The sequence below is a fragment of the Fulmarus glacialis genome, unplaced genomic scaffold (assembly GCF_000690835.1).
Source record: "Fulmarus glacialis isolate BGI_N327 unplaced genomic scaffold, ASM69083v1 scaffold4618, whole genome shotgun sequence".
NCBI lineage: Eukaryota > Metazoa > Chordata > Aves > Procellariiformes > Procellariidae > Fulmarus > Fulmarus glacialis.
The window spans coordinates 17,783-41,758 of record NW_009229988.1 but is presented as its reverse complement, the minus strand read 5'-3'; the positions used below and the strand labels follow the sequence as shown (position 1 = coordinate 41,758).

General features: G+C 37.5%; 1 protein-coding gene across 1 annotated transcript in view; it reads right to left on the bottom strand.

The window, feature by feature from the left end:
- Positions 1-23,976, bottom strand: part of LOC104070267 (roundabout homolog 2-like) — a gene marked incomplete at its 3' end in the record, with an annotated part of 109,761 nt that overhangs the window by 74,831 nt on the left and 10,954 nt on the right. The window contains exons 3-5 of the mRNA XM_009584040.1: positions 17,586-17,713; positions 14,250-14,261; positions 529-653 (exon numbers count right to left, since the gene is read on the bottom strand). Of these exons, the coding sequence (XP_009582335.1) occupies positions 529-653; positions 14,250-14,261; positions 17,586-17,713 (265 nt within the window). The remainder of the gene's footprint in view (positions 1-528; positions 654-14,249; positions 14,262-17,585; positions 17,714-23,976) is intronic.

Genomic DNA, 23,976 nt, shown 5'->3' with positions numbered 1-23,976 from the left:
ATTTCCAAAACTGGATTCGGAAATTTCCTGAGACAATTTTACTGAAGAAAGCATCTGCGTGTTCAAAACCTATATCTGTATGCACTATGAGACTATGTCAATGCAAATCAGCTTACTAGATATGTATTTGCTTGATCATGTCTAGACAGGTTGTGAACTGTAATTACTGACTCTGATTAGTTAAAAATTGAGTCATACCTTTTTTATCTACTGTGTTTGTCTCACTCACCTGTTTGTTGGGGGTTTCAGAATGAAAAGTCTTTAAGATATATACTGTTGCTTTCTATACGTTTATACAGCACCTAGCACAAGTTTCACCAACTTAAATGGCCTTTGAGTTCTTCACAATATTAATATTTTAAAAAAACGGCAACAAAAATATCGGTAGAGAATAGTAATAGTTTAAAAGACAAATTCCTGTGAAAGATTAAAAGAATCTGTGAAAGGTAATATAAATAATATTCCTAAAATTTAAAAATATAACTATCTAGAAAGGCTTGAAAGACTTGTAGGGTGCTTATAACTTACCTGGCTTCCTTCTTTTTGCCAGAAAACAGCTGGCTGGGGATTTCCTTTAGTTTCACAAGGAAAAGTCACTGTTCGACCCTGGGCTACAATCTGGTCTCGTGGTCTCACCACAAACTGTGGGGGAGCTACAATGTAAGAAAAACCATGGTGTAAATTTAGGATATTTTGCGAGGGGGAGATGAGGAATATTGAAGGAAAGAGACAACATTATGGAGATTTGTTTTATGCCAGAGGACATAACACCAGAAACATTAATTAGTATAGACAGAACTAATATATAAACAAAAACAACAACAGCAACAAAAAGAGCAGCAATATCAGTATGTGATATCCCCATGTGATTTTTTTTGTTTGTTTTTTAAAAAAAAAAAAAAGGAAAGAAACATTACAACCATACATGCTAGACTAAATTCTGATGACAACAAATGTTAAGGAGCAGCAGTCAGGTGTTTATGATGCCGGCTCTGGATGTATTCTACCTTTCATCTGGGCAGATATCAGCACTCTCATACCCTCTACAGTTCACAGAGATTGTTGTTGTGCTGGCGCTATCCTGTATTGCAAGGTATGAATTAGTATATACAGATTGCCTTTTTCAGTCTGCCCATCTAGACTTTTAAAAAATATTGAGAAAGGAGAGGAAGGTCTGGATGACAGCAGGACAGAAGTTCAAGAGCTCCCTCCCTTCTCTTGGGGGTAGTGTGGTCAAGAATGGAGTGGAAAGGAGAACTTGCTGTAAGAAGAATGGTTGCTAAAACAACACAAACTTGGGAGACCCAGATTTCAGCTTGTCTAAAGACAAGAAAGAAGCAAGAGCTGAAGAGTTAGTGGGCAGCAGCGAGCGGTGAGTAAGAAGGAATAGGTATTCCAGGAGATCAGGAATAGACAAGGAAAAGAAAAAAGGAGAAAGTGGAGTTAGAACAAGAAAGAAGAACCAGGACTGGCTATGTTTTCAAGTAGATGGCATTAACAGTGTTCAGACATAGGGGACCAGGAAGCACAGTCAGAAGTGAACAATTTCTAAAAGAGAGGTGTAGTTTTACTTGTCTGGGAGTATTGATGGAGAATAGAGAGCCAATGTTTAGTGGGAATAAGAAGGGAGAGAAAAAGTGTTAATGTGCAGAAGGAAAGTGGGGAAGAAGCAGTGTTGGAGGATTTGAGAGAAAAAACTTGACATCAGTGACTATGTTGAACATGATGTGATAAAGCAAATGACTGTTCTATGCATGACGTGCAAACCTTCCAGTCTTAGTTCAACACTGGAATTCACTGGAATTGGATTTATACAATTTGGCATATCTGAAAAATGTAAGCAGTGTCTCCAAATATTCTCATCAAAAGACTAGCTAACTTTTGCAGCAGGCTGAAGAAGGGCACAACATAATAATAAAAAAACCCACATTAATTTTCTTCTATTCCACTATTGGTTTGGTGGTTGTGGAGAGGGATGGTTTAGGAACACTAAGCTTTTAGGTAAACAGAATTTAAGTGTTTTAGAAAACCATATTTTCACCATTATAATTACAAACTATTTAATTAGGCACGAAGAGCAATCAAGACCCAGCTTCCGATTACACCTGCTGACAGCACAGACACAAATCTGCTAACTGCATAGAAATGTATGCAGATCTGATTTTTTTGAAATACACTTTACAGTTATCTCATGAGGTACTTCCCAAGGCTTTACAGATCAGCAGGAGTCTAAAAAGCACCAGTTGAATAGCACTGGTTTAATGCATTCTTAACACAAGAACTGCAAAGCACTTAATAAACATGAATCACCACCAATTTAGAAGGCAGAGGGTGAGGACAACACAATGAGTCTTCCTTCTACCTCATACTCCTAAGCACAGGTTTTGGCCTCTCTGGAGAGAGAAGTGTCCACCTCTTCCCTGGGCCTCAGCAGGTGTTAGTCTTCTGAAAGGGCAGGCATGAAGGGCTAGGTGCCTTGCTGCTGCCCATTTATACCCATATATTCTGAGGTTTCTATAAGAGCATAGGTGTTGTTACACCTACTCTAGGATCCGAACTTATCCTGTACTATTCCTGAAGTGCTGGATTGCAGCCAGTTACTTGTTTTTCCCTCACCTTGTTTTACCTAGCTTATCTGTATATAATCTCTACAGGTGTCAGAAAGCAGTAATGTGGTAATCAGCACATGTGTTTTGAAAGAGAGAAAGACCTTTAAGCTGTGAATTAGAAACCTCCATTCCTACAGGCATACCTTACGCTAAAGTATCTCTACAGTTCTGACCACCCACTTAATAAAGGTCACTAAATTAGTTCAGTGTTTGCTGCTCAGCCATAGAAATTCATTGCCCAGGATATTAATATAGAATCAATAGCAACCTCAGGCAGAAGGGAGAGCAGAAAACCTCTAACCTCTTCAGGTGTTATATCTGCATTTGACAGGAACTATGCACGAGTCTTATGTCTATGCTGCATTATTGGTGGCCTCTGATAAAAATGACCTTGTTTACAGCATTTAAACAATGTTTTCACCATATCAGTTTTATCTATCAATTTCCAGTTGAATAATTCAAATTGACAACTGAAAGTAGCAGTTAACAATTGCAGGAGTAATTCTTGGTCAAGTATAACTACCAAAGCAGTAAGACTGCCATTATCCCCAGAGAATGCAATGCAACCCTGCTCAGAGACACCACGTCTTCTTTGACAGAATAAGCACTTGGGCTCTTCAATTTTCCTAAAAATAGAGCTCATTATCTTCATATATAGATGCTGTTTATAAAGATAGATAAACATTATTACTCCTATTTTGCAGAAAGGTTAACTGAGATCATTACTTTCTCAAAGCCCAGCTTCAGTGGAACGTTGGACAAAACCTAATTCAAGTCATTATTGCTTCTCTCGCAGTAGAATTTTTAAAACATTCTGAAAAGGTACAGTTAGAGAAATAACAGCAAGCTTGATATGCTTCAGCTGCTGAAGTTATGTGGTACTTTAATGCTTAATTCAAGCTAAACATTAAGGTCGTCAGAAGAATCTGTTGAAAAAACTGTTATGAAGCAGCAAACTGAGTGTTGTGCCTATCAAACTATTACTCTTTACCGTTTCAGATGTAACATTAACTGGATTGGAATAAACAGAGTGGAAAAACTCTTGCTTAATTGACATTTGAAAGTCAAAACCAATGGCTCTGAAAAGGAAATATATTGCTTGGATTGCAGAGGACTAGACAAAAATATGAAAAAAGAACAATTAAGACTACAGACCTAGTATACTTCTATTGAAACCTTTTTTCCTTTTTTTTTTGAGAAATTTAAATAGTACACAATAAATTAGATTTGATTTCTGGCAAATTATGCTTTGATACTGCATTCAGCAAGCACTGGTTTCAATCAATGTCACACTAAAGCTCTGTTATGCTAATAGCCGTTTGTGAGGCTGAGCAGGATGATATGGAAATCAGATGGTTGAACACGAATAGAAAGCATAGGCCATGTAGGAGGGAGCTTTGAGATGAGGGGATGGGGGGACCCTAAGGTTAATCACATCATGTTCAGAACTGTTTTTACAGCACAAAACAGTATTCTACTGCAAGAATTAAAATGGAGATAGAAAAGCATGAGCAGTAGTGAGCATTAGTTATGTTGTTCAAAATGGGAAGAGTGCATTCTGTTGCATTCTTTCCAGATGTCATTTTATGTATGACTGAATGGATCTTTTACTCTATTAATAAATGTATATGAAGGTAGCCTCTGCTCAAGTGTTAAAGAGCTTCAGAAAAAAAAAAAGAAGAAACGAATACTGCAAATTATTTCAAAGGGATTTCTCAACTCTTCTCCAATCTTAATAGTTAGCAGAATCCCTAATCTGGTGGGATGAATTGCATTCATTTCTTTCCCAGTAGTGTTACTGAGTACTAAAGCTTACACTGAGTCACCAGGAGCCGATAAAGATGCTGATGTAGAGAAGTTTGACGGAGACAGTGAGTTCATCCTTCCTAGGTGAACTCTGGTCACCTGATAAGAAACATGGCAGAAGACTCAGAAGGGGAAGGGAAAATTACCACAGGAAAATGTGAATTTATAGCAAAAAGAACACTCATTCCATATCAAGTACTAGCAACATTTTCTTCCAGTGACACAGTTTTTGGAGCTGATCTTGTGATTTGTGGTTCACATTGAATTCAATGATCCTAAGGGAATTTTATTATCATGACTTGCTCACATCATCTCCCTCAGCCCATGTGCCCTGGGGTGTGTACATTATATTCCTGTGATTTTAATTAAAAGTAGATATTGTAGCAAGTTTTAGTCCAGTATTGCTACCGCAAGCAGAAAAGGAATTGTAACCACAGCAACTAATATCAGTGGGATTTTTGTTGTTGTTTGGGTTTTTTTCTAAACATCCTCAATTACCTAAGGCTGCTACTATAAGACCAAACTCATTTTATAATCCAAACAATTTTCAGATAATGAAAACTTTAGTAATCTTTTAATTACACGTACTTATTTAGATAAAATGTCCTCACATACCATGGCATATGAGGCTTTATTCAAAGCTCATTGAAGTTGGTAGAAATTCTCCTATTGGCTTATGTGGTCTTTGGATCAGACCCACTGAAAAAATAATATATTACAGGAAAAGAGTGACAACAACAAATATTGAAGGGCTTAAATTACAGATTTGACAACCTTTAATTGCAACTAAATTAAGTCGATAGTGAACTGCAAATGAAATTCATCGTGAAGATTACTTAGGCAAGCTAAAGTGATAAAGATGAGTGCTTCATTTTAAATCAGAATTGTTTATTATCCATAAACATATTTCTGTGACTGTTCAAAAGGGGCAAGGGGAAAGATCCTGACTTGTAAATGTTCTAAGCAAAACTCAGATAATGCTCACTGATAGGGGAAAAAGCTTTGAGGCAGAAACAGGCTGGCTGGTAAAGCAACCAGATTCTTTAAGACTCAGCTTGCTTCCAGCAGGGAAGAAACAGCAGAGCAACCTAATATTCCCATCTACAGTCTTTTCCAGCATTGTACATTTGCAGCAATAAATTAATTTCATAATAATCCTTTGAACAATCAAAGTTACACCTGGTACAATACTCAGTAGCTCTGCCTGGAAGTAACAAGTCAGTTAGGGTGATAAGATAAAAGCGTCTTCCCCAAATTGTCTTCTGACTTCTGGTACCCCATCAACATCAAAATCTTCTTTTGCAAAGCCCTCAAAGACTTGAAACTGGATATCTCAATGCTTGTCTCAAACCCTTACCACAGTGACAATATTCATGTGGCCACTTCAGCTGATCTTCCATACTTGTTGATATTTTTAAGAGATCAAACTCAGTTCCAGGCTTACCAAGTACAGATCAAGACTTGCCTCTAAGATGTTTACATAGAGGATAGCAGAAGCCCCCAGAGCTCCAGCTGAAGTATTACATATTTTGAAATTGGAGGTAACCCTTGACGTCATCTATGGAGTAGGACTACTTATTTGTAGGATTGCTTTGTGGGTTCCAGATACTGGCTTAGACGACAGTTGAAGGCAGTAAAGGAATTCTTAAAAGAAAATAATGATCCCCCAGCTTTGTGTGTTGTTGGTTAAATCTTTCTAGAAGGTTTGGTAGATATTGGACTTTTGGATGCTTTTGTGATACAAATGTAAAAGAAAACTCTTAAGACCCTACTTATATACCTTGCTGTAGCAATATTTGTCCTTCACATGGCATGAGCTGCCAAAAAGTGCAGATATGAAAGTCTAGGAGTTTTGAAAGATGGTTTGCAAGGCTACTATTGCTGATGGAGTAAATAGGGGAAAATAGAAAATATTTCCAGTCTCAAACACCAGAAACCTGGGCTGAGTCAGCAGTTCTTTCCTTAGAAGTTCAGATCTTCTTAATGGGTACCGAAAGTGATGTGTGGTTCTTAGGACACAAAGTTATTAGTGCACTATTAGCTATGACTAATGAGAAACCAAGGGTGTAGCCTCTGACACAGTAGCCATTACAGAAGCCTGAGAGGATGACAACTTAGGTCTATTACTAATTCAGATATTTCTTATCAGGGATAAACTAACAGAAATTTAGGATGGTCATTTTCTTTAAAGTGCAAAGACTTCTCAATTTTACGGTGTGCTCCAGTAATTAGGTGTGTTCACAGACCAGGAAGGAAGGAACTTTTTAGCATGCCAGTTACGATTGAGTTGCCTGGGAAATGAGTTTCCTTTTCTTCTCTCCCATGAGTATCATGTTAGCATAGGAATCTCTAACTATTCCCTAGTCTGTATGAGTGCAGTTGGACTTTGAAACAAGTTCATAGATCTCATTTTGTGGATATTTTGTTTTTTCTTTAACTATGTTCCCTTCCTTGTTCATTTAGAGTGTTCTTCTTCATCCATGATTTTTTCTTCAGGTGGATGATTCCGTCAATAAAAATGAGGAATGGGTATGTTGTGGGGATAACAAGTGATACATGAAGCCCCTCACTAGACCCGTATTATTATTGTAAAATGACACAGGTGGAGGTGGCAAAGCAGGTACTTGGTTTGGATTCTTCTGAAAAGCAGCTTCCCATAACCTAGGGGAGTGTTTATAATCCATAGGTCAGATACCATCTTTAACATTGACACGGCTTCAAAATTAATTCTCATATGTCCTGTGCCAATAGATCAAATATACAAAATTAGAAGCACAGGGAGGCAAGTGGGGAGAACTTTTAGCAGGTTGAATGAAAGGAAGCGCTGGGGGAGAGGAATCAGGCTACAATGGGGCAGAGGTAGAAAGCAGGGGAAAGCGAGATCTCAGCAAGAGTATTACCAGGACCAGTTCTGATATAAGTGTCCTTCACGCTGCTCCTGTCTCATGGAAAGTGAGAAACTTCTTTCATCTTGTTTTGTTTTGTTTTGTTTGATTTTTTCAGATGAGCCATGTAAAAACACAACAGTGTGAATGCTAAACCTTCGTTCATACCTGGATTAATTGTTCTAATCTTCAATTTAAATTCAGGTTCTGAATTTCACATATAACAACATTTTTATTCTTCAGTTGTTCTGAAACAGTGAAGCAGATAATCTCTCAAAGTGTGGAAGCATAAGCATTTTTTTCTTTCTTTGCAAGAGGTGAAAGAAGTCTAGAGAATCAATAAATAAAAAAATGCTAACTGTCCTATATATTTTGACACATAAAATCTCTCTTTTATCCCTGGATGACCTAAAAGAAAGAAGTGGGATAAATCTGCATTGTGGAAAAAAGAGATGTGAGATAAACAATAATGAAAAAGCAGGTTTGGTTTATATTCAAAGTTTCCCTGACTATTTCAATTAACATAACTGCCAAATCTGCATTTATCTTTTTTACAACAAAAGTTGAAGTGCAAAAAAAAAACTACTACCAAGGATTTGTTCTTCCTTCTTACTTAGGACTAATGACAATAAAACAAAGCTATGAGAATAATTATAAAAAAATCCAACTCTGTCTCCTACATAGGAGAAAAGAAAGACAACTACTTTCTGCCTCCCCCCTGCCCTTTTCCAGTGCTCTGGGTTCATCAGCAGCATCTTTTCTGACCCCCTCCTCCTCTTTGTTTTACAGTACATTTAAACATTAAGTTTAAATATCTGGTCTGAATTTAATCTCAACATTAGACTATAGCCTGCTGTCCTTTAATCATACATCTCTATTTTATTATTATCTTGTCCAATCACTCCCAGCAGGATATCTGCCTTGTTGGCCTCTTGTCCAATCATCTCTTTTAAGCGGTCCCTGCACCTTACAGATGCTCCTGGAAAATCCCTTCTAGAAAGTCCTTCACTTAGTTTTAGAGAGGTAGCACTGATTCTGTCTGCCCAATAACTTACATTACTCAGAACTTTCTCTACTCTAGATAATACTTTTTAATTTTTTTTTCCTCCAGCATCTGAGATTCAGGATACATCTTTTTCTCAGATCAGATAGAAAAGATGTGCTTTCCTAAAATATTAACACTTTAGCCCGCTTGCTAATGTAAACTGTACCATTAGGGGTGGCTGGTGGTACTATACCTTCTGTTTAGCAAACAAAACAAATTATGACAAGAAAAAGACATGTAATCTGCCATGATTCCTTTTGTCATAGGAGATAGCAGGAGGGTTTGCTGGTAATGTGTTTAAAAAAGAAAAGCATACCCCTCACTGATATAGTAAGATTTCATCAAAATAATGAGTGTAGTCTGGTTATCTCCTTCAAAAAAATATTAATTCATATGCTGAAGAGAAGAGCTAAGGAGACGATGAGAAGAGTAAAGAGCCTAGATAGGCTAATAGGCTACATCTATAGCGAGAAAGATGGCAAGTTCCTGGTTTGTTTACTCTTGAGAATAAAAAAGGCTGAGAGGAGATATTCTGCTCAATTTGGGCCACTGTAAAGTGAAGAGAGGAAAAGGAGTAAGGAAGAAAAAAGACTATTTATGCTGATTGACAATACTAGCATTCAAGGAATGGGGCATACATTCATTTTGCTGTTGAATAATACTGAGATCATATCCAAACTGTAATATGGCTAGCAGCAATCGAGCAAAAAAGGTAAAGGGAAAAGTGAATGGACTAACGTATTGATTTCCACACTCCTCTTGAAGGAAAAGTAAGTGAGAAAAAGGAAGGGAAAAGTTTGGGTGGAAGCAACACATCAAAAGACTTTTTCATACACTAATCTTCAAAGACTTATGGAGAGACTCAGAATCCACTGAAGTAAGAAAACAATTCCCACTGATTTGCTTCAGGAAAGTTAAAAAAGATTTACACACTAAACTTCTTAAAACTTGCCCAAGCTAGAGGAAAAAAACAAAAACAAAAACAAAAAGGAGGTCCTTGATCATTTCCTGCACTTGCACATACTTGGTACCATAGTGGAATGAATCAGGTCATCACAGTATGACTTGCTAAAACTTCAAGTACATACACTGCCATCTTTCATGCTTACTACTGAAGAAGAATCTTCTATGAGATCTTCTATGTTTCTGTTCTGATCACTATCTGGCCTACCCAAGAAGACTTGGAGCAGCTGGAAACGAAGCCGAGTTTTGTGGACCAGCACTTAAATGCTTGGTGGTTAATGTGCTCAGTGTCCACTTGCAGAGCCATTCTGGCCCATATATTGCAAATGTTGTATTTCTATGATATCTGAAGTCATTATAGGATTCAAGCAAGTTCAGCTAGTGGAGTTTTGCCAAAGTAGAAATGCTAAGGACTTTAGGGTTTTTAGACTGGCCTTTAAAAGGCTAAGAAATGTCAGAGCAAATCAGCTCCATATTTTAATTTCTTACTGGTATACAATGAAATCTGAATTTCATTCTATGGCAACCTTTTCTCTTTAATCTAAAGAATTTGCCTATTTTTAAACAAGAATGATGTGTTATTCTTTCACCTAAGGAAGAAACAAATCCCAAAAGCCTAATGTCCACTGGTGTCCTTACTCTCTTCTGAAAATTTCTATAGGTGGTAGCAGCAGACAGACAGGCAACATACCAGACTTCGATAGAGATTTGAGATTTCTGCCACTGAAAGACAGCACCGTAGTGCCAAGCATGATCTCATCTCTTCTGTTACACACCAATCGCCGTTACTGATATTGTATAAATCCTCAGTGTCTCAAGTGAAGGTGATATTTTCATGAATATACTAAAAATAAAAGCATTCATCCTATATAGACTCTCCCTGCAAGAGTCAGAATGGAGAAGAATAAAGAGAGATCTTTCTCACTTACCAATCTGAGCCATCGGAACAATATAATTTCAAGCCACAACACCTAATATAACTTTGTTTAAAATACAGCCCTTTCTATTTTATGTTTCATGTTGCACCACTCTTAATAGACCATTAAGTCATGCCTGGCTGATTTACGACATGAAACTTCCCAGAGCAGAGTGAAATGCATCATACAGTCACATTGCACTTAAATGTGACTAGGCTGTATTTAATTAATCTGAAATTTGGAAAATTCATGGCATGTGTCTTATCTGTTTCTCTCTTCTTCAACATGGTAGGGAACTGAAGTTTTTGTAACTTAGTTGGTCTTCCCTTACTTCCTTAGTTAATTCCAAATACTTAATTTCTATCCAAGTGGCAAAAGTATCTAGCTATTTGCTGCATGTCGCTTCTTTCTGGGAAGATGAGTCATAGCATATGACAATAAATTAAGTAAACTTGACTTACTGCAAGGCAACTGAAATGCAAAGAACTGTATTTTCACTTGGATGTAGTTGAAATTAATTTGAAAATTGAGTACTCTGTGATCTGAACGACTTTTTGGATGATTAGTAAAAAGGTAACTGAAACATCAGACAGATCTTCATAGATCTTCTATTTGAACTTTAGGTCCTCCATCTCAAAGCAATATGGCAAATGCTTTTGAAAAGAGGACTAACTTTCAGTGGGACTGTATGAAACTTTTGGGATCCTCCCAACTTTTGTGCTTCTTTTAACAGCTATTCTCCTGACCAACTGCCATAAGAAATACAGCAGAATGCAAAGGTGAGAAAATACTAACTTGCTCATCTAGAAAATCCATCTAATGAGTGAAACATCAACAGAAATGGTTGACATAGGGATAAATATCTTGTTTCCTAAACCCATCTGTTGTAAATCCTGTCAGAAATCTTTTCAAAAGGTTATAAATAAGAGAACATCTATTTTAGAAACGGGCAATACATTTATTCCTAACAGCAAATCCAAACATGATGAGTAACTGGCATAGAGCTGTTAAATTCACCAGCTGCCATCTACCTCAGACAGAACCAATACCTCATTTTGTCTATATGTAGCATATACCATATGTTAATAACTGCTTGAACCTAATATGGTCATTGGTAATCCCACTCCTGAATTTTCGACTCAAGCTGAAATTTAAATAAAAATATAATAACTAACAGAATATAAATATTTGAAACAAGCAAAAACTGAATAGAAAATGAAAATTTTGCAAGAGTTTGCAACAAGAATTGCAATCCTGGAACATTAAAAATATTCCTCTATTCTTCAGTGACAAGGCATTGAAAGAAAATGGTTTGGTCTTGTTTAAAACACAATAAAGACAAAACATGTCTGCTTTGAATTGGAGGTAGTGATGAAAGTTAGAGGTACATAGATAATTCTCAGGTGTCAGAAAGAATATAAACTTTTAAACTGCTCCCCTGCAGTTTAACATATATATAAATATATAAATATTCTTCTGTTAAAATGTCATCCTCCTAGAGAGCTGTAAGCTTAATAACATTAAGTACTGTTTGCTTTAGCGGTATTTTTTCTCTGCATTCCAGTTAACTTCCTGAACAAAAAAAATGCTACAAGATTTGACTCACCATTCTTGTCAAATGACAATTTCAACAGAAGATCATTTGGGCTTCTTGGTGGGGAACTGGTGGTGGAGAGGGAAGCTACTTTGTTTTGCTTTACTGGGCTTTAAATTTTCCAAAAACAGGATAAGTAGCCACCTGCTTTGCCTACTCTTGACTGAAACAGAGATTATGAACTGTAGAAATCAGTTTCATTTCAGGTCCTTAAGCAAAAAACCATAAAGGCATACACTATCATAAGGACGGCATTGCCTTTTCTACAAGTAGAGGATCAGATAAAAGTGATCTAAAGAAAGTGATCTGCTTTTATTATGCATAAATGTGTATGTAGCAATCACTACATACACACTTGTATGGGAGTTCTATATGCTAAGTATTTTGGGGGTTGGACTTATTTACTTAACAATCTTTTCATAATTCACAAAGATAATCACTAAATTAAATAATTTGATAAAGACCATATGACCATATAATAATTATTTTAAAGTCAACGATTCTAATTCATGTTTCCTGAAAAAATAATGTAAAAGAAGAGTTTTCTTTGTACCAGATGTTCACTTGTAAGAAAATAAAATCGCGTAGGCAGGGAATATGACAAATTGACCACAGCATGGTCACACAAGGGTATCATATACTTGGACATAAAGTAACTTGAGACCAAGAGCTTCTGTATAAGCTTTGGAGATGGAATCATGGATGACTCAAGGCCTGAAAAGTCTTAAAAAAGAATCAGTGTTCTGAAATGAGACACCACCAACACTGCTGAAACCTATCATTTTCTTAGGAATCTCCAGCCATTTATTTTATGTGGCTTTCACAGAGCCTGAAACAGTCTCTACTTTGTGATTTTTTTTCTTGGTTTTCTTTTAAGAGTGAGCAAAGTGAGAAAAATATCTAAGTAAAATACTTTCAATCTTGTAGCATTTTCTGGTGAATGAAGAAGATTTCGCTATCAGCCATACCCCCTCCCCAACATGAGAGATTTACATTAGAAGCATACTAAATTCATACTATGTTTGCTAAGCAAAGGCAAAGTTTCTTGTGAGTTTACTCCAGTTTTACACTGTTACAACTCCTGGGAATTAATTTCTTGAGAACTAGCATAATGCCAAAGTAATACAGTAGTGACTGGGGTTTAAAGCTTGCTATCAAAATCCCAAATGGAGAACAGTGAATTTCCATTCTGCACAGGTATGGATAAGCCACGCCGTGACTGCAGAGGTACTTGGCTTGGCTCTATGTATGCTAGTTCAAGCAAGCTAATAAGCATGGGATCACCTTAGTTCTGGAAACAGAGGCCTAACTTGGATTTTATCTTTAAATTATTCCAACCTCTCTTCCTCTAACTCGTAACTGTGAAGAGCTGGGACAAGTTCAAACTCATAAACTTCAGACAAATGCATATCTAACATAAGTTTTAACTACATACAGCTCAAACCTCTCAGCAATCTCCGTAAACACCAGTACATACTTTTCACACTAATCCAAAAAAATCTGAGTAACCATATTATTATTCTAAAAGATACATCTAAAAGATACATCTAAACATAAACTACTAAAAAAGATCAGAGGAGCAGTGCAACTGGTTAAATTATTTAGAAAATCCATACAGGCACAGAGTAAACATCCGTGAATGAAAATTAAATAATATGTTCAGGATATTTCTGAACACCAAAAGTGAATTTCAGCTACTGACAGTTGCAATTTTTCCATCATGCTCAGTTAGATTTTTACAAATTCTCAGAAGTAATTTCAAAGGTATAGGAAGGAATCAAATTTTCAGTGTGGGAATTCAAAATCCAGAGGTCGTCTTCCTCTGGACTTGTTATTCAAAACAGTCTGCATCCTATGCAGCGCATTCCATAATGCACTCCAAGATGACCCAAGGGTAAAAATCAATGATGGACTTTCTTAACAAGCACGGAAATCTACTCCATCCCCTCTTCTATTTCAGGACTACTTAATGTCAAAACTCTTTAAAAGATACAAGAAAGACGGGACATGCAAAGCCTGTGCTTTTACTGCTATGCAATAAAAGCAAAATGAGCTGATCATTTAGGGCCTGATAGAAGCTCACCGAAGTCAATACAATCCTTTCTGTTGATTTCAATGGCTTTTATACCAGGCCCTTAAATAGACTGTGAAAAACATCTGAATGAGTGATTTTGGCTCAGTATCACCACACCCACCCCGTTTCTCTGATTGGTATTTGTTGGTGATTTGGCAAATGTGTTTATACGTGACACAGCAGAAAATACAAAGTTCAGAAATAGCATTTTGTCAGTCAAAATCACTTGCCTGGTGTTAGACAGTTAAAACTAGTAAGGATTGGCTGCTAATTTCAGCCAGTTAAATGCTGTTGCAAATGAAAGATGAAGCATTGCATGAAGCCATGCTAAAATGGATAGAAGGATGGTTACTTACCAACGGGGCGAGCTGTTGACATTACAATGGTGTAGTGAGAACATAAAAAAGAAATTAAAAAAAGAAAAGAATATCTGTCAGAATGCATGACGTGTAATGTTACCTTCCACTATGGATACTACCATGATTGCTAGCCCCTCAAATGACAGCCTAAGTAAAATGTTTACTGTTGTTACTGTTTAGTCACGTGCCACTATTATCACATTTACTTGAGCATAGCATCTGAACAAGCTGACTGGAACCATTCTCTGAGAAACATTTTTATTATCTTTGCATGCCATCATCAAGTATCATTGTTAATGCCTGATAAAAGAAAAATTGCATTGCATTAGCACAAACTTTTAGATCCCGATGAACACATCAATTTAAGCTGCAGACTGCCAAATGTCATGCCAGTAGATGCAAGGCATTTGCTTTCTGAGTCAAATACCAATTGAATTTTAAGCATGGCCAGTCAGTACACAGTAAGGGCTACAGAAAGCCCAGGACGGTTTTTCTCATTCAATAACGGGCATGAAAGCTTACAGCACACTGCTTTTTCCTCACTGACAGTGCTGATGAAAATATAACAAATAGGCTGAAATAGCCACAGGGATTTCAACCCAGAACCTCCTAAATTACCGCTTAGATAACTTCTACTTCCTAAAAAAATTGCTGCTGAATGATCGACAGGTTAATACTGTTTCAGGTTGATATCAAGATTGAAAGCTGCTGCTGCAACAAGTGATTTCTTGATTAAAGCAACAGTCCTTCATTACACTTGTGCTAGGGAAGAGGGCTGTCAGTCCCTCTATTAATAAAATATAGACATCCCCTTTCAGAAAAGCTGAAAAGTTGGACATAAAATTGACTCCAGGTTGCATCTGGGTAGGCCAAAATTCCCTTATTTTAGCAGTAGAAGTAGTTACACATTTCTGAGCAACAGCACAATTTTTTTCTTTTTTTCTTTTTTCTTTTTTTTTTTTTTAAAAAAAGAAGCTAACCAGCTCTGTATGCTTATATGCAGGCTAGGGTCAAATGTAAGATACGCAGATCCAGAGGTAACGCAGCATGCAAGGAGCTTCTTAGCTCTCAACCCTTCTGTGGCTTTATCCTTACTTTGGCATACCCACTTCATTTAACTATTTCAAGCCTCCTGCCCTTTATCACCCGTCATCTATTTGAAGACTCTCTGTCTTCTAGTACTATGGACATATTCCTTCTTCTGCAGAGAGATAAGGAATAAGAGTGAGGTGCACCTTTCCAAGAGAGGGCATGAAGGTTGAGCCACAGAATTCAAATACTGTTATTGTTTGTGACAGTGTAACACAAACTTCCTGACTGCATCCTCATCCCCTGCTTTGAGAAGATGGAGCCGTGAATGAGGGAGCTCATAATAATGCTGTTGTTGCCAGGTTTGCAGCTGTAACTGCACGATACCTGCAAGGACCAAGGCACCCTCAAAGTGAATTTTGAAGTGCTATGTGTTTTTGCTCCTCTACCTGATGAGTGGTTATGGTAAAAGCAGTTTCAGACAAAACTGGCAAAAGTTTGAGAATTCAGAATTAAGGCTTCCTTTAATTAAAAGGACCATTGTTCATGGTCTCTTTAAAGTCAACGGGGGGTTGCCCAGTCCTTTGTTTTCAGAAAATTCAGAGTAATAACCTTCTCCATTGAATTTCTTGGCTTTTCTCATCTTCTGTCATATCCTGAACATTTAATATGCTTATAATATTGTGGCTTCCTTTGTGTTGGATAAACACTATGAATTTGACTATAAATGACAAACCCAGAGGGGAAAATACCAAAGATAATGAAAACCTGCTTTTACTGTAGGAAAATCAATTAAATTATATATTTATTCAGGTTGTTTTCACCTTAATTTCATCAGGTTCAAGCTTCAGTGATTTCAAAGGATTTTTTGCTTGGTTCTAGCTATTGTTTATATCACAAGTCTGGACAGCAAATCTAAAAGGCTTGCTCCAGTAATGTATACACAATTCTAGGAGTGTTTAAAGGCTATCGAATTGGTTGCCAGATTTATTGGACACCATGATTCTGCCTGTGACAAAGGAACAGAGTGAGAGTATTTCTGGGAGTCGCTGTAGTGACTATTTTTCTCACATTACAAAATGGAAGAACAATCTCTTACACAAGCATGTAGCAGGTAAACCTATTTTTTCAGCTTAAAATGGGAAGAGTTGCATTATCACTTATTGTCTGAAGCGAACACTGAGGTAATATTTCAGCAGATGGTTTATCACAATACTCTTTTCTTTGTTATACACTAACATCTCCACCCCCTACAAAGCCACTCGGTGCTTTTTTTTCCCTTTGAATTCAGCAAATTAAACTGAACTGTGTCCATGCATTAAATGGATGGAAATGGAAGCTGGCCTCTTGGGTCAGTTGACCCCAGTTCTAATAAAGCAATCCACTGAGACTTTGAACATTTGATTTAATGTGTATGAAAAAAGAAGAACAGATAAAGCTAAAAATGTTTTTATTAACCTTTCACAGCTCTACTGAAAACCGTCAGCATGCACCACTAAACTGTGAAATAGTGTCTGCATGATATCCATTGTGCCAAATTGCTGCTTACCTTTTGGAATGAAGTAATAACTATTATATTCTATTTACTCATATGGAACTATTAGCCTAAAAACTTTTTCTCTCCCCATAATCTTTAGCATGTCTATATCTACTGTCACAAAAGACATTTTGGCAACTCATTATTCTACCGGTCTTAAAACCTCCTTAACACATCAAACAGCAGCACATAAACACCGAGTGGATACTAGAGACCAAGAATATTTTAGGAGAGTATATGTTAGTCTTTACCTTGTAATACTTACAAAATTTAATTAGGATTTTCTTTTTCCTTTGGCTGGGGTTTATCTTTCAGATAAAGAGTAATGGTAGAGACTTTAATTATGGCAGAGCTAATCACAGAATAATACTATCTGCATTATGTTTGGCATTAATAAACATAGATAGTTACTTACTATAATCCTTACACTTAATAGAGAAAGGAATGTTAAGAATCGCCTAAACTTAAAGTCTATGCCCACGGTTATGTAGCGCTTGCTTATGCATATGTATGCATCTGTTCTTCAGTAAAAAAACGTTGGAACAGCTCTTTAACTGCAGGGAGATCCTATCCTATTGAAGTAAATTAAAATTTTGCCTGAGATATCAACAGGACTAGGATTTCTCCGCTGTTGTAAATCAGTGCCAGCACCTGCAATTGCAAAGGGTATGTGAAACCCAAACAATGCCAGGCAAGGATGTGGCCCATTTCTCAGAAAGCAATTTATCCATATGGGGGACAGGCCCTCCCTCCATGGGAACACTCACCTCGCACAGTGAGGGTAGAAGAGGCTTCCACTTTTCCAACTCGATTCTCAGCAATGCATGTGTAGGTTCCTTCATCTGTGCTCATGGCCTTCTTAATGCGCAAAGTGTAGTCATCTTTGATGTCATACCTGCATTACAGAAAAAGAACGAAAACTCTTTCTGTAGACAACAGAAATGAATGAAAACTCTCACCTGGAATATGCCAGTCTGAATCTATCTGGAGCCAACTTTGGAAGATAAATTATTATCTAGCATTAGATAATTCCACCAAGCATTAATCTTCATGACATTTTTATTGCACTCTGCATTAGTTTGAAACTTTACATAAAATTAGTATTGCTATGTTCAGTATTAGGGCTTTATTAATAATATCATTCACTTTGTCCTTGATCTAGAGCAATAAGATAAAATTAAGCTATCAGACATCAGTTACCAATATATGACAGCTCAGGTTTATCATGCCTTTAACTATGTGAGCTACAATTTTACCTTTTGCCGATTTGGAAATTTCCCTTTATATATAGTTTTTCTCTACAGCAGGAACCCCTTAGGGAAACAGTGAGCATGTTGGTAGGATCTGACACTACACGATTACAAACAATAAGAAATATATTTAAGCTCTGGAAGGTGACATTTATTGAAGAGGCACATTAAAGGAGATTTATCAATTTCACAGAAATACTACAAAATGATTCATTAAGGGTGGACAACAACATTTTCTCTTTCTTAAAAAAAATTAGAAACAATTCAGTTATGCTTTGTCCGTTTCCTTGTTTCTACTGTTGTAATAATTCTAAAACTATGAGGATGTATAAAACTTGAAATAATACAAAGTACTTCAGCATGCAGTGAACATTCATTCTCAAGGCATTTAGAGTGCTTACACTTAGAAAAATATGTTCAGTTAAATTCTTATTATCCTGCAGAAGTCATGCTTAACAAACTATTTTAGGCTCTGATCCAAAGCTCATTAAAGTCAACGGCAGACTTTATCTTGTATGAAATTTCTTTGGTTCCCAAATCAGGAAAACCCTGGTTTTCAGCATGGATATTTTACTCTTGAAATATTCTCTTGTAAAATTATTTTCAACAACATTTATAAGCCCATGAGACCTTAATTAAGCCACCTTGAATCTAGAGTTAGCTTCAGATTCTCGTGTATCAAACAGTGAAATAGGAACACGAAACTAAAGAAAGATCAAGACTTCAGGAGACGTCAATGCTCTTTCTCACTGTATACACACTCATGACATAACTTCAGAACAACTAATTTACATTCCCTTTGTTATACAGTAAAGACCTTGTAGACTTGTTCAACAAACATTGAAATCATACGGAAGAGCACCCTTAAATGTTTCAATGAATAAGAATGTAATGCAATTAGTTACAGGAATGTTGTGAGGCTCTGTGAGTATTTTTAAATGCTTTGGGAATCTGAAACATTAATTTATGTCTACATGATATACATTGTTATTGGTTCCTTTAGTATAGAGTTGTAGAGAAAGCACTGTGTGACTTTAAAGCATCCTCACTCAAAGGATCCTATATGTTGAAACATTTAAAGTTCTGTTATGTCTAATCAAAGCTCACAACATCAATTAGAGCATTACTAGCGATTCCAAGAATAAAGAGAAGTCAATACATCTTTTCACGCTCACCTCAATACAATACAGCTTCATTCTATATTCAGTAAGTCCATTTTAATCATTAGCAAAAAATAAATTAAAAAAAGACCAAATTGACGCTAACCATTCTGTCAGAGAGAAACATAAACACATATAATACCCCTTTTGTTAGGAGTTACACTTAATTATATGTATATGCAGTACCTCAGGTTTAACTAACGAATAAGAGATATGCCAAGGCGAAGAACAAGTAGATGCCATGGCAAACTTCAGAAACTTTTAGGGACAACTTTTTTTGCTAGCGTAATACCATGGGGGTGTGGGGGGGTGCAAGTTATGATGCTAGAGAACTTACTATGCAGTCTGGAGCAGTACAGATCTATTGCAACTACATTCAACAGCCATATGTAGTTAAGGCATATTTCTTCTCGACTGCTCACAAATTATGTCATTTTGCATGCTGTGCTGCACTAGTCAATGGCAAATAGAAATCACTGTTTTCGTAAGAGAGAAAAGGCAAATTGTCTCCCTTAAAAATCTCAAGAATGTGACAACAGTATCCCACAACGATGGAGCAGTTATTTGTTTTTGGAGACCACACAGTTGCGGAAAAGAGAAAATGATTATTTTCTTGACGTGAGGCCAGCCCTAGGGGACTAAAAATATAAAGTTGTATTCAGCTCCTGTAAGATGAGAAAACTAAGATGAGCTGTAATATAAATATGAGTTGGATCTAAGAATCATAGTTATAAAGCTGGGCAACAATTAACCATTTATTTAATTGTTCGGTTGTTTGTTTGGTTTTTTCCCCCGGACAAATAACATCCTTGTGGTTCACTTACCACTGCCGAGATAAAAACAGACAGGCAGCAGGACTGTACCTGACTGAGTGGCTGCTTGAACTGGGATGCAGGCAGCCTGGGACAGGGCCCTCCAGTCTGCTGTGGGCTGCAGCTGACTCGTTCTTCTTCATCTCACCGATTTGCTGGTGCCGGCATGCCAGCCAGCTGCCTTGGAGGCTTCGGCAGTCTTTATGCTTGCACCTGCCAATCATGCAAATTGTGCAAAGGCTGCTGGGGGAACGAGCCAGCTGCATGGCATGCCAGGACGCAGAGTGAGGGTACAGCCATCATCTCCCACTTGGGTCGTGAAATGGAGGGTGGCGTAAGCATGTCACTATCATGGCCCAGTTATCAATTACTTCAAGGAAAGGTCCAGCTCCCCCAGGCTGTTTCCCCAACAAGGCCATACTGAGTTTTTGGACCACCCTGACAGAACGTGCCATCTAGCAATTAGATTCATACATAGATGGACCCATGGGACATTATAACCATCTGCTGTCCTGAAGTATTGATACGCTGCCCCTCAGTCATCTGTTCCACCCACATTGTCTCCAGAAGTCACCACAATTCAGAGAAGAGCTTTGACAGATGAAGCAGGCAGGAAGGAGAAAGGAAGAAAACTGACTTTTAGCCTGATCCACAGCAGCACAAGGAGGTTGTGTGAGAAAGGGACCGTGAAGTAACAAGGAGTGAAGCCTGAATACATATTTAGTTTTCCAAGCATCCACTTGCACAGTCTTGAACAGTGTCTTCTCTCCTCTCAGCCCCAGAGCCTCATATTCCCACAGCAAGATCTTTCCACCTGAAATTCTGGAGAAGTTCACTCTCATCTGGATTAGTGCTACTGAACACTTGGAAATCAGGATCAGGGCCTCTCTGACTGTTAATACCAATCACAGGCAGAGGTTACCAGATTCCTGGATTGATGATGGAGTGGCGGAAAACCAGAACATACTGGTTAAGTTGATCCTTAACGTTGCCAGTGCACTAAGAAGGCAATGCCTTCAAAATATGTGAAGTGTCAAGAAACACCTTCTAACATATTGCCAAAATATTGCTGACTCCTAGCCAACTAATGCCAACATTCAGCTAAAAACTAGGGCGTCAGACATCAGTTTCACATGTTTATGGCCATCTAATTGATTTTAAGCACTTCTCTTTGTTAAACATTTGGAGGTGCTTAACCTTTCAGTTCAGCTTAGACTTCAGCCATAAGACTGAGCTGGGAGAGGTCTTTCAAACAGCTAGTCTGCCTGTGCCTAGATATAAACCAGCCACTTTTGGGCACCACGTTACATAATTTCTGTTCTACAAGTAATAGTTAGAGCAGGTCTGCCTTTAATTAACTGAGAAGGAAGGGGGGGCAGGGGACTGGAAAGGAAGAAAGAAACAGAGAAACAACAAGCAGATGAGAAAACACTGCTGGTGAGGAAATTCTAATAGAAATTGGGTGATTTTGAGTGAAATCTGGCAGTCTCTGGCATATATGAATGCATTCATTGTTGCTAGTTTTGATTAATGACAGTTGTACAATAGTGTGTTGACAGTCACTGCCATACAGACACATTTTTTTTTTTATATGAAACACTGCTGAAAATGCAACCCAATCAGATTTGGCCCCTGAACAACATGTGCTATCATCACTGTACCGTGAATTGAGATTGATTGGTAACCAGCTGTGACAAAGTGGGAAAAAGAGCCTTGTCTTTTTCAAGAAAAGTAAAGAAGAAAAATAAAAAACTGAATTGTGTCAAAACCATTACCATCTGCTCAACCAAATAACAAATAAAACAAAACACATTAACTGTTTTTAAGTATCACAAATTAATGTACTGAGGTTGGATTCATGCATTGGCTTAGGCACCTAAAAATAATCTTGAATTAAACTGTTTTTGTCACAGTTATCATTTTTCTTCCCCACATTCAAATGTGTATCTGTCCACACTCAGCCACCAATCTTCCATGGTTATCAAATAAAAAAAGAAGAGAGAGAATTTACTGAACTTAGAGAGATTTAGCAATATGCTTTTTTCCATTTGATATACATTTTACTGATTGCTTCACAGAACCCCTAGATTTCCAGATTTTCAAAAAAGTGCAGCTATGCATAAAACTATATGCACGTCTTTGTCATTCACACACACAGGTAGCAAAACTGTGTTTGCAGCTGGAGTCAATACATTTCTAAAGATCAAAGTGGGTCTAACCGGTGATAAAAGGATGCACTTGCTTCGGCTGTGTATTTTAAAGTTGTAAGAATGCGTTACTGAATTCAACAAATCCAACTCAAAAAGACATATTTCTTGCTAAAGGGAGTTTGCGAGAGAACAAGTCACATCTTAATTGTTGTGAACTGATGCCACCGGCCTCAAAAAATTTACACCAATTTATGCCAGGCACCTATTTTCTTCTAAATTTTTACTGTAAATAAATTAAAAAAAAAAAAAAAGAATCTTTGTATGTGGGCTTTGTAGGCTTTCCTTTTTTTAGAGATGGCACAAAAATTACTTTGCTCTATTTTCTTTTGCTTGTTTGCCAGGATATTTTGCAAAACACGCACAAAGCTTCAAGATTACTCACAACATCAATGATTAGGGAGCCCAAATAGAGAGATGCTACTGGCCAAAACCAGAGTAAACAGGAGGTAGTTAAGGAGGCTTAAGCTTCTGTCTCCACTTCTCTTTTGTGGTGCTGGCACTTCAGCTCCCAGCATAGTGCCCCAGCTTTTCACTGGCTCCTAGACGATCTGTGCCAGATGGAGGGAGCCAGAGAGAAGCTGCAGTGAGGTAGGAAGCATGAGCTCATTACCTGCTTCAGCCTTGCATGATCCAGAAGCAGAATGGAGAGCCTCCATTCCCATCAGTGATGCAGGCACCCCTACTGTCAGCTCCCTTACAAGAAATGTTGGGTTTTTTTCACTTCCATCCCGTGCATTGATAAGTGGAAGAAGAAAGAAGCGCAAACCTATATGAGTGACAGCTTTCTGAGGGAAAGATAAAGGAGTTTTCCCTAGCAAAACCTAAATCAGCAACAGAGAGAGCATGATGTATACATTTGCGTGCACTGGTCTCAAATTACTCTGTTGCACCCCTTAAATCAAGGCTGTTTGTTGCTGGGTAGCTCTAAGACACTGCTTACAGCTGTGATAAATTGAGCTACCAGGGAGCTATCCCCAAGGCGCTGACAGGATGTCTGCCACTCGCATCTGCATGTCCAGGTTCCCATTTATTCTTTGGCTACGTCATTCATGCCAGAGAAAGGTATAAGGCAATGTAACATTACCTTGAATTTCTTAGTGCAAGGCATATATGCAAGCAGTCACATAAAATGGTTCACTGGCCTTATCCAATAAACCAGAGAAAGAGCTAAGTACTATTACTCTTCACTATTTTGATTTTCTTAAATTATACTGACAGCAGGTTCTGCTTTAGTCCAAAACCTTTTATGGGTTGTTATCAGCAGATTATTTGTAATTTCTTATGGTGGACACTCTCAATTGTAATGATATAAAACACAAACCCACACTGCACTGTGCCTTAAACCAAGGCATTCAATAAAATGGCCTAAATCTCATAAAAGGTGTATCTAACAGTTACAGTCATTGGACCAACATTGTGAAACCATAGCTATGTCCGAGGACACAGTGTTTTCCAACTTCTCTGGAAGCATTACATTATGCAGTACTACTCTTACATAAACATAGATACGCAAATGCACATAACTAGTGCCTCACAAAATAAGTAGCCATGCGCTCAGAAGAGACCCAAGAAAGAAAAATGAGACTGCTTTTTTATTCCCATTGAAATAATTTGGAAACACATAGAAGTTAAGAACAAAACGTATGTTTGGGAATCAGTGACTCAGTAAACTCTAAACTGACGCAGGCTCCATCTTTTACCTCTACCTCTCTGTTTGCACAGAGAA